This window comes from Myotis davidii, unplaced genomic scaffold, assembly GCF_000327345.1.
Source record: "Myotis davidii unplaced genomic scaffold, ASM32734v1 scaffold566, whole genome shotgun sequence".
Taxonomy (NCBI): domain Eukaryota; kingdom Metazoa; phylum Chordata; class Mammalia; order Chiroptera; family Vespertilionidae; genus Myotis; species Myotis davidii.
In genome coordinates, this window is record NW_006296617.1 from 559939 (window position 1) to 575599 (window position 15661).

General features: G+C 42.5%; 1 protein-coding gene across 1 annotated transcript in view; it reads left to right on the plus strand.

The window, feature by feature from the left end:
• Positions 1-10222: 10222 nt before the first annotated feature.
• ARHGAP35 (Rho GTPase activating protein 35) overlaps positions 10223-15661 on the plus strand; it is an 83066-nt gene continuing 77627 nt past the window's right edge. The window contains exon 1 of the mRNA XM_006772026.2: positions 10223-14100. Coding sequence (XP_006772089.1) covers positions 10411-14100 — 3690 coding nt within the window. The 5' untranslated portion in view covers positions 10223-10410. The remainder of the gene's footprint in view (positions 14101-15661) is intronic.

A 15661-nucleotide genomic window follows, 5' to 3' on the forward strand; every position in this document is an offset into this window, starting at 1 on the left:
GTGAGGCTTCTGGCTGAGTGCCGCTCCCCCTGTGGGAGCACACTGACCACCAGGGGGAGCTCCTGAGTTGAGTGTCTGCCCCGGGTGGTCAGTGCATGTCATACCAGTTGGTTGTTCTGCCATTTGGCTGATTTGCATATTAGCCTTTTGTGCCTGCAGGAACAACTGGTCATTCCGCTATTGGGCTGAAACTGGCCCTCTGACATCCCCCAAGGGGGTCCCAGATTGCAAGAGGGTGCAGGCCAGGCTGAGGGACCCCACTGGTGCACAATCAGGGCTGGGGAGGGACATGGGAGGTTGGCCAGCAGAGGAGGGACCGCAGGAGGGCTCCAGGATGTGCCTGGCTCATCTTGCTCAGTCCCGATCGGCCAGACCCCAACAGCAAGCTAACCTACTGATTGAAGCCTCTGCCCCCTTGTGGTCATTGCACATCATGGTGACTGGTCAACCAGTCAACTGTCTGCCCCCTGGTGGTCAGTGCACTTTATAGGGAGCAGTTGAGCGGCCTTAGCACATCATTAGCATATTACGCTTTGATTGGTTGAATGGCCGACTGGACACTTAGCATAATTGGCTTTTATTATATAGGATAGTTGCCTGTTTTAGAACTGGCAATTTATAGAATAATGCAAATGAGTAATGAGGAATAATTAGAAATAATGGGCTGAAATCCTCATGCCATCTTAGAATGCCATCTGGGATTAGAATAGTAAGGCTTACTGTTGGACTCGAAAATAACCTGACCTATTTTTCCCAATTGACAGAAATGCCTGTTTCTTCAGCGCTGTCTTCTGCAAAGCACATTTGGCTGGACAGTGCCACCACTCTTGCATATTCAGAGAAATTTTTATGGTGAACATTCTTTGAAAAACTTTTTCTACTGAGAAGTTAAAAAAAAAAAAACTAAGTAGATCATAAGTGCTCAGAAATAACAGCTGAAATAATTTTGTTTTCTTTACCATTTCAAAAATCAATATAAAATTGATCTGAATACCAGGAAATTCAAAGGTAAGACCTGGCTGTATTTTGTGTGTGTGTGTGTGTGTGTGTGTGTTTTTAATCACATTTGGAAAAGCATTTTCTCCTACCTTTTGTATAATTCTTGTATACACATAGGAAAATAAAATGTTAGAGCTTTAATGGGCTTATCGGGGGGGGAGAAACATCGATATGAGACACATCAATTGGTTGCCTCCCGCACAGGACCCTGGGGGTCGAGCCTGCAACTGAGGTATGTGCCCTTGACTGGAATCGAACCTGGGACCCTTCAGTCCACAGGCAGACGTTCTATCCACTGAGGCGAACTGGCTAGGGCCTGGCTGTGGTTTTGTATATTGGTTTGGTAAGAATCTTAGCTCACAGTATTAATGGTACACAGCCTGTGAGACTGAGGTTTATTGGAGTGCCTTCAGTTTCAAATTGGCTTTGGTTTTGCATTTTCTTTGCTGTGGAATATTTTTACAGCTTATCAGAAATCCTGTTTCCTTGTTGTTTTTCTTAATATAAGTAACCCAGAGAAATTGTGCTGCATCGGTGAGAAAGATTTCTCAGCGTTTGGTTTTGTCTTTGTTTCTAGTTGCTTTGATCAGATAGCTTGATTAGAACTCCAGAGCTACCTGGTAGAAAGCTGGTGAGGATAAAGTTCAAGGAAGTGCTTTTGCTGAAAGCAGCCCCCTTCATTCATCAGGGGAATTTGATTTCATGCTGTGAATAACTTGGCTTAGAAATTGTGTTTCTTTGGGACCGGCTTGTAGAGTTCTGCACACCTCAGAGCATGAGAACTGTGTCAGGGTGAAGAGTGGGCTGCTTGCTTTGTTCCATGGGGCTGGCTAGGTGGTAAGGTGGCTGCAGAGTTCTGTTTTTCTGTGCTGGAATTGAGAGGTGACTTTTCCAGGGCTTGGGGATGGTAGCAAATGAATCCCAAGGAGCAGGAAATGACATTTGCAAAAATGACAAATGGCATGTAAAGAGTCAGAGACTCTTTTCTAGTTGCTTTTTAAAAAAACTAACTGTAGCCCTAACTGGTTTGGCTCAGTGGATAGATAGAGCGTCGGCCTGCGGACTGAAGGGTCCCAGGTTCGATTCCGGTCAAGGGCATGTACCTTGGTTGTGGACACATCCCCAGTAGGAGGTGTGCAGGAGGCAGCCAATCGATGTTTCTAACTCTCTATCCCTCTCCCTTCCTCCTCTCTGTAAAAAAAATCAATAAAATATATTTAAAAAAACAAACAAAAACTAACTGTAAGCCATCCCTGGCTGGTGTTTGTCAGTAGAGTGTCAGCCGCCCACCAACGGATCACAGGTTCAATTTCCAGTCAAGGGCACATACTTGTATTGCAGGTTCATTCCCAGCCGAGTCAGGGCATGTGTGGGAGGCAGCCATTCGTTTCTCTCTCTTTCTCTCCTCTCTCCCTCTCTTCCACTCTCTCTAAAAATCAGTGGAAAAAGTATCTTCAGGTGAGGATTAACAAAAAAATATTTAAAAAAACAATGTCAGATTATTTTCAAACTAAACATCTGAGTTATCAGTCCTTGAAAATTGTTTTTGAGCCCTTGTGTTTGCCTCATTGGGCTCTCTGGAGAGTGCTGTCCGTTGAGTTGGCAGAAGGTATAGTGAGAGCTGAATGCACACATATACCCAGTGTCCAAGAATAGCCCATCTGTTGTGTGAGATTCCATGTTTCAATACCAGATGGTTAAACACTTAAATCAGTCTTTCCAAAGATCCAGGTGACCCATTTCAGAGATTTCCTGTAACCCGAGCCCTAGTGATAGAGTGAGATTCTGGGGCTCTGAGGAAAGCTTCCCTCCTACACTAAACAGCAGTAGGTGTGCTCTGCTTCCTTTGTAAATCCATAGTTTTCTGCCCCATTTCCCCGTGTTGTTACGTTAACTTGCATTGGACTGGAAGGTAAAAATGTAACTGCCATATTCAAATGGAGCTTTCTTTTCTTTTTTTTTTTTAATATATTTTATTTATTTTTCACAGAGAGGAAGGGAGAGAGATAGAAAGTTAGAAACATCGATAAGAGAGAAACATCGATCAGCTGCCTGAGCTTTCTTTATTTTTAAATATATTTTTATTGATTTCAGAGAGGAAGGGAGAGGGAGAGAGAATCATTGATCCGCTGTCTCCTACACTCCCCCTACTGGGAATCAAGCCAGGCATATGCCCTTGACTGGATTGAACCTGGGACCCTTCAGTCCACAGGCCTATGCTCTATCTACTGAACCAAACCGGCTAAGGCTAGAGCTTTCTTTTATGTAAAATGATCCACTTCTTAGACCAGTGATGGCGAACCTTTTGAGCTCGGCGTGTCAGCATTTTAAAAAACCCTAACTTAACTCTGGTGCCATGTCACATATAGAAATTTTTTGATATTTGCAACCATAGTAAAACGAAGACCTATATTTTTGATACTTATTTTATATATTTAAATGCCATTTAACAAAGAAAAATCAACCAAAAAAATGAGTTCGCATGTCACCTCTGACACACGTGTCATAGGTTTGCCATCACTGTCTTAGACTATGTTGATTTGTTGGGTGAAGAGTTGAGATAGCAGTGTTAATACAGTAAATAACACTGGTGGGATAAAAGATTATTTTCATATTCAATTCTCACAGGTAAAAGTACAGTCTGTTCATAGTCTGAGCCCTGGCTGCCCTTCTCATCTTCTACCTCCCATGCATGAAAACTAGTTCAGTCAGTCTGTCCCAAACCATATTTGTTGCTTTTCCATTTTGGTCACCATTATCCATGCCCGTTCACATTTTTAGACTTGGGCCATCTCTCCAAGCCCTGCCAATCTTACGTACCAATTCTGATTTTACTTCAGCTCTGTCTGATACCTTCCCCAGCCACCCAGAGCTGAATCTCCTCCTTTCTCTGGGCCCCAGGAAATGGTCTATGCCATCTATTGTCTTGTGGTTTAGTTATTGTTAAGTAAAAGTATTACATCTCAAGTACACTGCAAGATTCTCATCAGCAAGTTCAGTGTCCCATTCATTCTTTGTTTCAACACATCATCTTAGCTGTATAAATCTGTTTTTGATTTGGTTGATGGACAGCTCAGTTCTCAATTCTAAAGATCAGAGACTAGATAATCCAAAAACGCTTAACTCCTTTGAAATATCATGAAGGAAGGAGAAGATTTAGCTGCTCTGTAGTTGGGGTCATCAGTTCTTTTCTATTCAGTAGTAGAGTTTGTTGAGTTTGATGTCCTTTCATAAGACACTTCTCATGTGGCGAAGAGATGAGCAGAATAAGGGCATTGCTTCACAGAAGTCACACAGAGGAAATGGAGACTACATAGGTTAGGTTCACGAAGGTGATAATTTCTGTTTACAGCTAAATACCCTAAAATATCATTTGTGCACATCACTCACTTAAAGGTTTTATAAATTCATCTTGATTTCACAGATGAATGAATTGGGTGAATAAGGACCTTGAACTCCACTTCCAACCTTAAGAAAATTTACTTTAATGCTTATTGATATGAAAATGAAAATGTTGGGACTTCAGAGAATATTTTGTTTAAATTGAGTGGTTCAGTAGACCACAGAGTAGTGTTCTCTTACTCGAGCTTCTATATTCAATCCTTCCTGGCTCATTTGGAAAATAAATTCGTCTACCAAATTCTCCTTTAGGAGTCTCTTACAGGGAAAATGTTTCCTAGTTAGAGCCCTTTCTTTTCTCCTGTAGCTCTGAATCTTATCATGTATCAACTTATTGCAAACATTTTAACCAACTGCTGGGGGTAATTCATAGCTTTGAAAACCCATTCAGAAATTTAAGGTGTTACCCTGACCGATGGGCTCAGTGGTTAGAGCACCAGCCCATGCACTGAAGGGTCTTGGTTTCCAATCCCTGTTAAGGGGACATACTTGGGTTTCAGGTTCATTTTCGAGCCCCAACGTTGGAATGGCCAATTGATGTGTTTTCTCTCGCATCGATGGCCCCACTCTCAAAAAATTAATGGAAAATGTATCCTCGTGTGAGGATTAATTTTTTTTAAAAATGATGGTAACAAGTATTTTCTTTCCTTTGCTAACAGCTCCCTATGAAATTATTTCATATTATATTATTACACAATATAATTATTATATAGCTATAATCTATAATAATATTTTATTTATAATATTTATATTTTGTTTACAAATACTTATGGTTATTATTATATAATATTATAGTATTATTTGGTGGTGTTCTATATATGTTGTTTGGAAATAAACGCATTTTCAGAATTTGTTGACCGTACTCATAGGGAGAGATGGTAGTTTGGTTAAGGACCTGTGTGTGTATCATGGAGCAATCCAGATCACAGAGCCCAGAAACATTTCCTCTTGGGCTGGGTGGTGGACATGGGGTTGCAGAGTAGAGGGTGAAACACTGATAGAGTTGTTGACAGTATATATGCACTTTAGCAGCCATAGTAATGCCGGATCACAGGCATTTCTGTGTCCTGTGAAATGTGTACTGTCTTGGGAATGTTAGCACTTCTTGCCCTGGGTGTTTGGAGAGGTGTAAGAAACACCCTCCTCCTGCCTTCCAGTTGAGGCGCCCTTTGGGGAATTGGTGTCTTGGTTAAACACATCAAATAAACAACTCTGGGAATCTGGTGACAGGTTCTAAGAAGTTCTCATATGTTCATATTATGTTTTCATGACATATATTTGTGACAAAGAATTGAAAATACTCTAGAATTATTTTTCTTTCTGAAGTAGTTGACTTAATGGCATAAAATTAAGTGTTAAGTTCTGTGTTTTTTATTTTTCTAATACAAGTAGCTCTGTAAATCTGAAAAATAAAAGGAGTTACTATTTTAAAGGATATTTTTGCCCCCTCTGCAGTAACTCTTCAGTTTTAAAAGGATTAGTATTGGCAGATGATTAGAATGGACGTTCAGATTTTGCTGTTGGAGAAACTTAGTTGCCTACTAAGAACACCAGTTCCCATCAGATTAAAATTAAAGACATGCGTTGTCTTCTACTTTCTCTTTCTCTGTGGCCTTCAGATCATTAAATTTAGTGACTCAGCTAATTTTTTTTTACCCACCTCTTAGAAAAGTTGAATGTGTTTGTGACCAAGCACTTAAGGTTATTTCCTTTAAACCAAGTGTTTAAGACGTTTTTAGATTTATAACAGTCTTTGTTTACTGTGTAATTCAGTCCAATTGAGGAACTAGTAAAACTGCATTATCCAGACATCAAAGACAGACATGTAAGAAGAGCATACTTATACCAGGAAACCTATTAGGTTTCCAACAAGTGGAAAGTTACCAGGTGTCCAAAAATTAACCACTCCCATGCCAGCTTTTTTCTTCTTCTCTCTCTCTCTCTCTCTCTCTCTCTCTCTCTCTCTCTTTGGTGTGGCTTTTTAAAAGTTAGTTAGCATTCTGGGTTTAAAATATCAGTTGCTACATTCTTGAGTTGAGAATGTTAATTTCTTTAGCTTCCTTTAGATAACTGAGACTAACCTGAATGGACTAAATAAAGTAACATGCCATTAAAAATTGTAACTAAGCAGGTATTGAATGGATGATAGTTCAGAATTGAGTCAATATCTTTGTTTCTTGAGGTTTAAGAGCAGATCAGGGTGTGTTTTCCTGAGATTTCTGTGAAGGGAGATTATTTGGCCCACTTTACAGAGAATACGTGGACTGATTTGCCAGGTGCGTGCAGCAGTCACTTGAAGTAGGACCTGTGTCACCAAGGTGTGTTTCAAGATTGATCAAATGGGTGGCCTTGACTCCTGCTAGTCCCTGGGATTAGGAATTGATAGAGAAGGGCCCTGTATTGGGAGCAGCACCCTTGAAACCTTCATCAACATTCCCACGTGAGTCTCCGTTTTAACAACCCAGGCCTCATGGGTTGAAACAAAATTGTGTATGTGCGCTACAGAGTAATGTGCAAAAGCACTTAGATTTCCAGCTTTCCTTTTCAGGTATTTCAGAGGATGTGTGTAAACATACTTTATTTAGGTATTCATAAACATCTCATAATTTTACTTAGGTAAGCAATTCCCCAGGGAGGTGGGGGCTGGGGTGGGGGTGGGGCTCGGGAAGATTTATTTTGTCTTGTCTCTCCCATGGGTGCCTGCCGGAATCTGGAACTTAGCTTCTGTAGGAGCATGCCGCTAAGGTTATCTGGAGGCCATTGCTTGCAGTGGCTGAGATTTCTCTTTTGAAAATAGTCATGAGTTTTACATACCACATCCAGCCACGTTTTGTTTCCAGAGGGGGTTTGACTTTCTGGGTATCAGAGGAAGATACGGGTGTTTTGGAAAGGTCTGAGAAGTTATCATAGGGGACAACTGTGCTCTCCCAGTCATTGCCCCATAGTCTCAGTCAGAATAACGTTTGGTGTCTGACTTCTGGCAACATTTCTTATGAGATAGGCCACAAAAACGTAGTAAGGTTGTGGAAATATTGGGTATCTGTCAGACATAAATGAGATTCAAGAGAAAATTACTGTTTATTTTAAATTCTCCTCTTTGGGTGCTCTCAGGAAACTGTCTATCTATTTGGTTGCAGTTTTGCAGTCTTACTTGTGCGTCTAAGTAGATGGCAGTGCAACATAAACAGTAGTAGTCAGAGACCATTTCTGTAGAGGCAGCCAGAGGCTACACATCTGACTTACTTAGCTAGAAAGTTTCTAAAGAATTTGTAAGACATCATAACATTGTATTACTTCATCTATTCAAACTTTAAGCCCTGCACGATGCCACTTTTCAGCCACAGTCTGTGCTTCCACAACCTTCAGGAAAAGAGTCTAAGCTCTCTGCAAGTGGCTTGATCTGGCTCCTGCTCACCAGCTAGTGCATTTCTCCCATCGCTTCCCCACTCACACTTGGTTTCAGCTGGTTCCCCCATCGCCCATGCTTTTTTTTCTGGAGAGAGAGGAGTCTTTGCTCATTTCATTCCGTCTACTTCAGGTCTCACCTGAGATGTAACATCTTTCACAAAGGTTTTCCTAAATCTAAAAGACTGGATTTGAAGACTCTTTAATATGCTCTCATAGTCATTCATTTATCCAGTTTTTCAGTAATATTTGTGTCAAGCACTGTGTCATTAACTGAGGACGCAGAAGTGAACAAGATAGGCCCTAGCCAGTTTGGCTCAGTGGATAGAGCGTCGGCCTATGGACCACAGGGTCCTGAGTTCGATTCCAGTCAAGGGCACGTACCTTGTTTGCAGGCTTCGCCCTGGTCAGGGTGCATGCAGGAGGCAATCAATTCATGTGTTTCTCTCACATCGATAATTCTCTCTGAGTTTCCCTCTCTTCCATTCTGTCTGAAAATCAATGGAAAAATATCCTCGGGTGAGGATCAAAAAAAAAAAAAATTGAACAAGGCAGTTGGGACTTGTCCTCACAGAGCTTATGTTCTTTTTTTCTTAATATATTTTTATTGATTTCAGAGAGAAAGGGAGAGGGAGAGAGCAAAACATCAATGATGAGAGAAAATCATTGATTGGCTGCACACCTCCCACTGGGGATGGAGCCCACAACCTGGGCATGTGCCCTGACCGGAATTGAACCAAGACCTCCTGGTTTTAGGTCAGGGCTCAACCACTGAGCCATACTGGCCGGGCGAGCTTGTGTTCTTGTCAGGGAAACCACGCCATATTCACACATTAAAAAACTTTTTATGCTCTAGCTGGTTTGGCTCAGTGGATAGAGCGTCAGCCTGTGGACTAAAGGGGCCCGGGTTTGATTCTGTCCAAGGGCACATGTCTGGGTTGTGGGCTCATTCCCCAGTGAGGGGCATGCAGGAGGCAGCCAATCAGTGATTCTCTCTCATCGTAGAAATTTCTATCTCTCTCTCTCTTCCTTCCTCCCTGAAACCAATAAAAAACTATGTTAAAAAATAAACAACTTTTTATTTGGAAATAATTACAGACTTGTAGAAAGTTGCAAAATTAAAATAGCACAAAGGAATATCCTATATACTTTGCCATTCATCTATTATTGATATTTTACCTCCTCATTTGCATTCTTACTTTCTATATAAACTTAGTGAGGGTTTTTTTCTGGACCAGTAACATACATTATGACCCTTCCCCCCAAAATATTTCAGAGTGTATTTCCTAAGAGCATGGCTGTTCTCTCACATGAATGTTAAATCAGCTTCATAAATTTACATAAGTAAAATTCTTTTATTTAATATTCCATTATAGTCCAGTGTTGTTAATTCATCTAATAATGTCCTGTATAGCATCCCCCTTTACCCCTCTCTGGTGCACAATTCAGTCTGGGTCAGGTAATTGCATTTAGTTAGGATGTCCCTTTTTAGCCTCCTTTAATCTGTAATGTTTACATAACCATTCTTTGTCAATTATGATGTTGCTATTTTTTTAAAAGTATAGGGTGTACCCCTTCCCCCATTTTTAAACAGATTCTAGCTCATTTTGTATTTTTCTGATGTTTCCTTGTTATTAGGATGAGGTAATGGATTCTAAGCGTCATACTGCATAGTGATGTAGCCTCCCGGGGGAACACATTTGAGGCTCATGATGTTCTTCTAGCCCTCTTTGGTGATGATAATTTTCATTACCCAAAGTGTTGCCCAGTTTCTCCACTGTATAATTAGTGTTGTTGTTTTTATTTTTTCCTTTGCAACTAGTAAGTAGCCTTTCAGAGAACACCTCAATTACGTACAAATACGTTGCTCCTCATCAAAATCTCCCCCTAGATTTAGCGTCAAGTGGTGATTCTTGTCTGATCCAATAGTACGACCTGAGGTCTCTTTATTTTGCAAAGGCTTACAATTCCTTACTGTACTTAGTTTGGTGCTCAGACTGTCTCAGATTTGACCTGTGGGAGCCCCTTTGACTGGCTCCTGTATCCTTATGAGGCATTCTATCATTTTTTTCTAGCACTTCCTTTCTTGCACAACAAGATGTTCCAGGCTCATCTTGTACTAATCCTGTCCTATCCTTGGAATCAGCAGTTTTTCCAAGCAGCCCTCAAACCCTTGTTTTAGCACTTAGCACACTGCTTACTGTATGTCTTCCTCTGTTAGAGGACATTGTACCTCTCTGAGGGTACATTTATGGCATTCCTATTCAGTCTTACATGTTCAACCAGTATTAGGTCTGGAACATTCATTGTTTACTGCATTTGTTGAATAAGAATATCAATTTCTGCTGTAGTTCAGTGATTATAATTGAATTCCAAAATGATGATACTGATGGGTTTTCTTTTTTTCCTCCATCTAGGAGGAAATGTTGGCTATTTGGCGATGAGAAGTGGCAAAAACTGACCTTGTACTGGTACACAAGCACTACAGGACCTGACACTGCTGCATGGACAGCCAGCCCCTGCTGATAATGTTGGGAAGCCATCGGGTCCACTGGAAAACACTAATCTGATCTCGGAAGTGGCTGATTGTGGCAGGATGTGTCGACGATGATGATGGCAAGAAAGCAAGATGTCCGCATTCCCACCTACAACATCAGTGTGGTGGGATTGTCTGGGACCGAGAAGGAGAAGGGCCAGTGCGGCATTGGGAAGTCTTGTCTGTGCAACCGCTTCGTGCGCCCAAGTGCTGATGAATTTCACTTGGACCATACCTCTGTCCTCAGCACCAGTGACTTTGGTGGGCGAGTGGTCAATAATGACCACTTTCTCTACTGGGGAGAAGTTAGCCGATCCCTGGAGGATTGTGTGGAATGTAAGATGCACATTGTGGAGCAGACTGAATTCATTGATGATCAGACTTTTCAACCTCATCGAAGCACGGCCCTACAGCCCTATATCAAGAGAGCTGCTGCGACCAAGCTCGCCTCTGCTGAGAAACTCATGTACTTTTGCACTGACCAGCTGGGGCTGGAGCAGGACTTTGAGCAGAAACAAATGTCAGATGGAAAGCTGCTAATTGATGGTTTTCTTCTTGGTATTGACGTTAGCAGGGGCATGAATAGGAACTTTGATGACCAGCTCAAGTTTGTCTCCAATCTCTACAATCAGCTTGCAAAAACAAAAAAACCCATAGTGGTGGTCCTGACTAAGTGTGACGAAGGCGTTGAGCGGTACATTAGAGATGCACATACTTTTGCCTTAAGCAAAAAGAACCTCCAGGTTGTGGAAACCTCTGCAAGATCCAACGTGAACGTGGACTTGGCTTTCAGCACCTTAGTGCAGCTCATTGATAAAAACCGGGGAAAGACGAAAATCATTCCTTACTTTGAAGCTCTCAAGCAGCAGAGTCAGCAGATAGCTACGGCAAAAGACAAATATGAGTGGCTGGTGAGTCGCATTGTGAAAAACCACAATGAGAACTGGCTAAGTGTCAGCCGAAAGATGCAGGCCTCTCCCGAGTACCAGGACTATGTCTACCTGGAAGGGACTCAGAAAGCCAGGAAGCTCTTTCTCCAGCACATCCACCGCCTCAAGCACGAGCACATTGAGCGCAGAAGGAAGCTGTACCTGGCAGCCCTGCCATTAGCTTTTGAAGCTCTTATCCCCAGTCTAGATGAAATAGACCACCTAAGCTGCATAAAAGCCAAAAAGCTCTTGGAGACCAAGTCAGAGTTCTTGAAGTGGTTTGTTGTGCTTGAGGAGACCCCGTGGGATGCCACCAGCCACATTGACAACATGGAGAATGAGCGGATTCCCTTTGACTTAATGGATACGGGCCCCGCAGAGCAGCTGTACGAGGCCCACTTAGAGAAACTACGGAACGAGAGGAAAAGAGCTGAGATGAGAAGGGCATTTAAAGAAAACCTGGAGACCTCGCCTTTCATAACTCCTGGGAAACCTTGGGAAGAGGCCCGTAGTTTCATCATGAATGAAGATTTCTACCAGTGGCTGGAAGAGTCTGTATACATGGACATCTATGGGAAACACCAAAAGCAGATTATAGACAGAGCAAAGGAAGAGTTTCAGGAGCTGCTTGTGGAATATTCAGAATTGTTCTATGAGCTAGAGCTGGATGCCAAGCCCAGCAAGGAGAAGATGGGGGTCATTCAGGATGTTCTGGGGGAGGAACAGCGATTTAAAGCATTACAGAAGCTCCAAGCGGAGCGCGATGCCCTTATTCTGAAGCACATTCATTTTGTGTACCACCCAACGAAAGAAACGTGCCCTAGCTGCCCGGCCTGCGTGGATGCTAAGATTGAGCACTTGATTAGCTCTTGGTTTATCCGGCCATCTGACCGGAATCAGAAAAATTCACTTTCTGACCCCAACATTGATCGAATCAACTTGGTTATCTTGGGCAAAGATGGTCTTGCCCGAGAGTTGGCCAATGAGATTCGAGCTCTTTGTACAAATGATGACAAGTACGTGATAGATGGTAAAATGTATGAGCTTTCCCTGAGGCCAATAGAAGGCAATGTCAGGCTTCCTGTGAACTCTTTCCAAACGCCAACATTTCAGCCCCACGGATGTCTCTGCCTTTACAATTCAAAGGAGTCTCTGTCCTATGTGGTGGAGAGTATAGAGAAGAGTAGAGAGTCCACACTTGGTAGGCGAGATAATCATTTAGTCCATCTCCCACTGACACTGATTTTGGTTAACAAGAGAGGAGACACCAGTGGCGAGACCCTGCATAGCTTAATACAACAAGGTCAGCAGATTGCTAGCAAACTTCAGTGTGTCTTTGTGGACCCTGCCTCTGCAGGCATTAGTTACGGACGCAACATTAACGAAAAGCACATCAGTCAAGTTTTGAAAGGACTCCTGGACTCTAAGCGCAACTTAAACCTGGTCAGTTCTACTGCTAGCATCAAAGATCTGGCTGATGTTGACCTGCGAATTGTCATGTGTTTGATGTGTGGAGATCCTTTTAGTGCAGACGACATACTCTTGCCTGTCCTTCAGTCCCAATCCTGTAAATCTTCCCATTGTGGGAGCAACAACTCTGTTTTACTTGAACTACCAATCGGACTACACAAGAAGCGCATTGAACTGTCTATTCTTTCATACCATTCCTCGTTTAGCATCAGGAAAAGCCGTTTAGTCCATGGGTACATTGTTTTTTATTCAGCCAAACGTAAGGCCTCCCTGGCTATGCTACGTGCCTTTCTTTGTGAAGTGCAGGACATTATCCCCATCCAGCTGGTCGCACTCACTGATGGCGCTATAGATGTCCTGGACAACGACTTAAGTCGGGAACAGCTGACTGAGGGGGAGGAGATTGCTCAAGAAATTGATGGCAGATTCACAAGCATTCCCTGTAGCCAGCCCCAGCATAAACTTGAGCTCTTCCACCCGTTTTTTAAAGATGTGGTGGAGAAAAAGAACATCATTGAGGCTACTCATATGTACGATAACGCTGCCGAGGCCTGTAGCACCACGGAGGAGGTGTTCAACTCTCCTCGGGCGGGCTCTCCGCTCTGCAACTCAAACCTGCAGGATTCAGAAGAGGATATCGAGCCCCCTTCTTACAGCCTATTTCGAGAAGACACATCACTGCCTTCCCTGTCCAAAGATCATTCTAAGTTCTCTATGGAACTGGAGGGAAATGATGGGCTGTCTTTATTCATGAGCAACTTTGAGAGTAAAACAACTTTGAACAACAAAGTACCTCCGCCAGTCAAACCAAAGCCTCCTGTCCATTTTGAAATTACAAAGGGGGATCTGTCTTACTTAGACCAAGGCCATAGAGATGGACAGAGGAAGTCCATGTCTTGTAGCACCTGGCTACCTCCAGATGGGTTCGATCCTTCTGATTACGCCGAACCCATGGATGCTGTGGTCAAGCCAAGGAATGAAGAAGAAAACATATACTCAGTGCCCCACGACAGCACCCAAGGCAAGATCATCACCATTCGGAATATCAACAAAGCCCAGTCTAATGGCAGTGGGAATGGTTCTGATAGTGAAATGGACACTAGCTCTCTAGAGCGAGGCCGGAAAGTTTCCATGGTGAGCAAGCCAGTGCTATACAGGACAAGGTGCAGCCGCCTCGGGAGGTTTGCTAGTTATCGAACCAGCTTCAGCGTGGGGAGCGATGATGAGCTGGGACCCATCCGGAAGAAAGAGGAGGACCAGGCGTCCCAAGGTTATAAAGGGGACAATGCTGTCATTCCATATGAAACAGATGAAGATCCAAGGAGGAGAAATATTCTTCGCAGTCTAAGAAGGAACACTAAGGTAAGACACCAGTTTAGAAATGAGTCATAGAAGTAGCTTGCACAGTATCTTGGTGAGAGTTTACTGATGATGATTTTCAAGGACAGCTTCCTCTGGTAAAACTGTGTGTGTGTGTGTTTACTCTTTCTTTGACTTAGCATATAAAAGTAAGCAGTGTTGCCTGGCTGGTGTTGCTCTGTGGTTGAGAGCTTTGACCCGTGAACCAAGAAGTCACGGTTTGATTCCTGGTCGTGGCACATGCCCTGGTTGCTGGCTTGATCCTTAGTAAGGGGCATGCAGGAGGCAGCTGATCAATGATTCTCTCTCATCATTGATGTTTCTCTCTCTCTCTCCCTCTCCCTTCCTCTCTGAAATCAATAAAAATATATTTAATACAAAAAAAGTAGGCAGTGTTTTTGATAGCTACTGCTGGTGTTCTCAATAGTAAGAACCTTGAATAGACAGCTTGACTTGTCTTTGTTCAAAATGATAATTACCAAAATGAGCAGAAAGTGTTGAACTTGTCAGTATTCTGACAAGTTGCCCAGCTAGTGATGATATGCTTGTTCTTCCTTCACTTAAATACCAGAATCCAAAATTGTGTGCCTCAGTCTTACTGCTAAACAAACAGCTCACGCATACATGTCTTACTGGCTCCTCTTCCCCATAACAGTTTAGGTGAGAAAAAGTGATAATTATTTTATTGGCACAAATCAGTAAAGGGTATTCAGGTATGTAAATGAAAAATAAGGATCTTACCACCGTGACTTCTAAACCTGTCCCATATTTACAGGGTCAGAAAGGGGCAAGGTTGTATCATTTTTGTTCTGTTCCTCTCCCCCTCTGAGCTGATATTAATAAATATGATAGGCATTCTTTTCCTATCTGGTTTTCCCTCGGTTTGTTTTTCTGCTTGGATGCCTTTATCTGCCTTTGGTATTTTGTTCTCCAAAGGTTGGTAGAGAACAGACCCATTGAAAGCATGAAGCCAGAAAGTAGCCTGACCTACGTCCCAGTATTTCCTTAAAGCTCCTGTTTAATGATACTGGGATCCAAACATTTTGAACGTTTTGTCTTCTCTTCCTCCTCCACTCCCAGTGTTGCCAGCACAGCTTCTTTAAATGCTGACAGGATTCAGATTTGTGGGGGTGTTTGCACACCTGGGAATTAGGAAAGTGGCATAATAGCACACTGCGAATTATAACTGTTTTTCTGACTTCTGTTTTTAATACCTGTTGAAAATAATGCTTTTAAAACACAATTCCCAAACAAACCATGTTTTAAAATGTAAAGAGCACACGCTGTGTAGGCTCAGCAGAAAACGGCTGGATAGGGTGAGCACCTGAGGTCGCTGCATCCATGCTGGTAATGAGCACTTTTTACCTAAGAACTTCTTTTTTTAAAATATATTTTTATTTTAAATATATTTTTATTGATCTTAGAGAGGAAGGGAGAGGGAGAGAGAGATAGAAACATCAATGATGAGAGAGAATCATTGATTGGCTATCTCCTGCACACCCCACACTGGGGATTGAGCCCACAACTAGGCATGTGCGTTGACTGGGAATCGAACCATGACCTC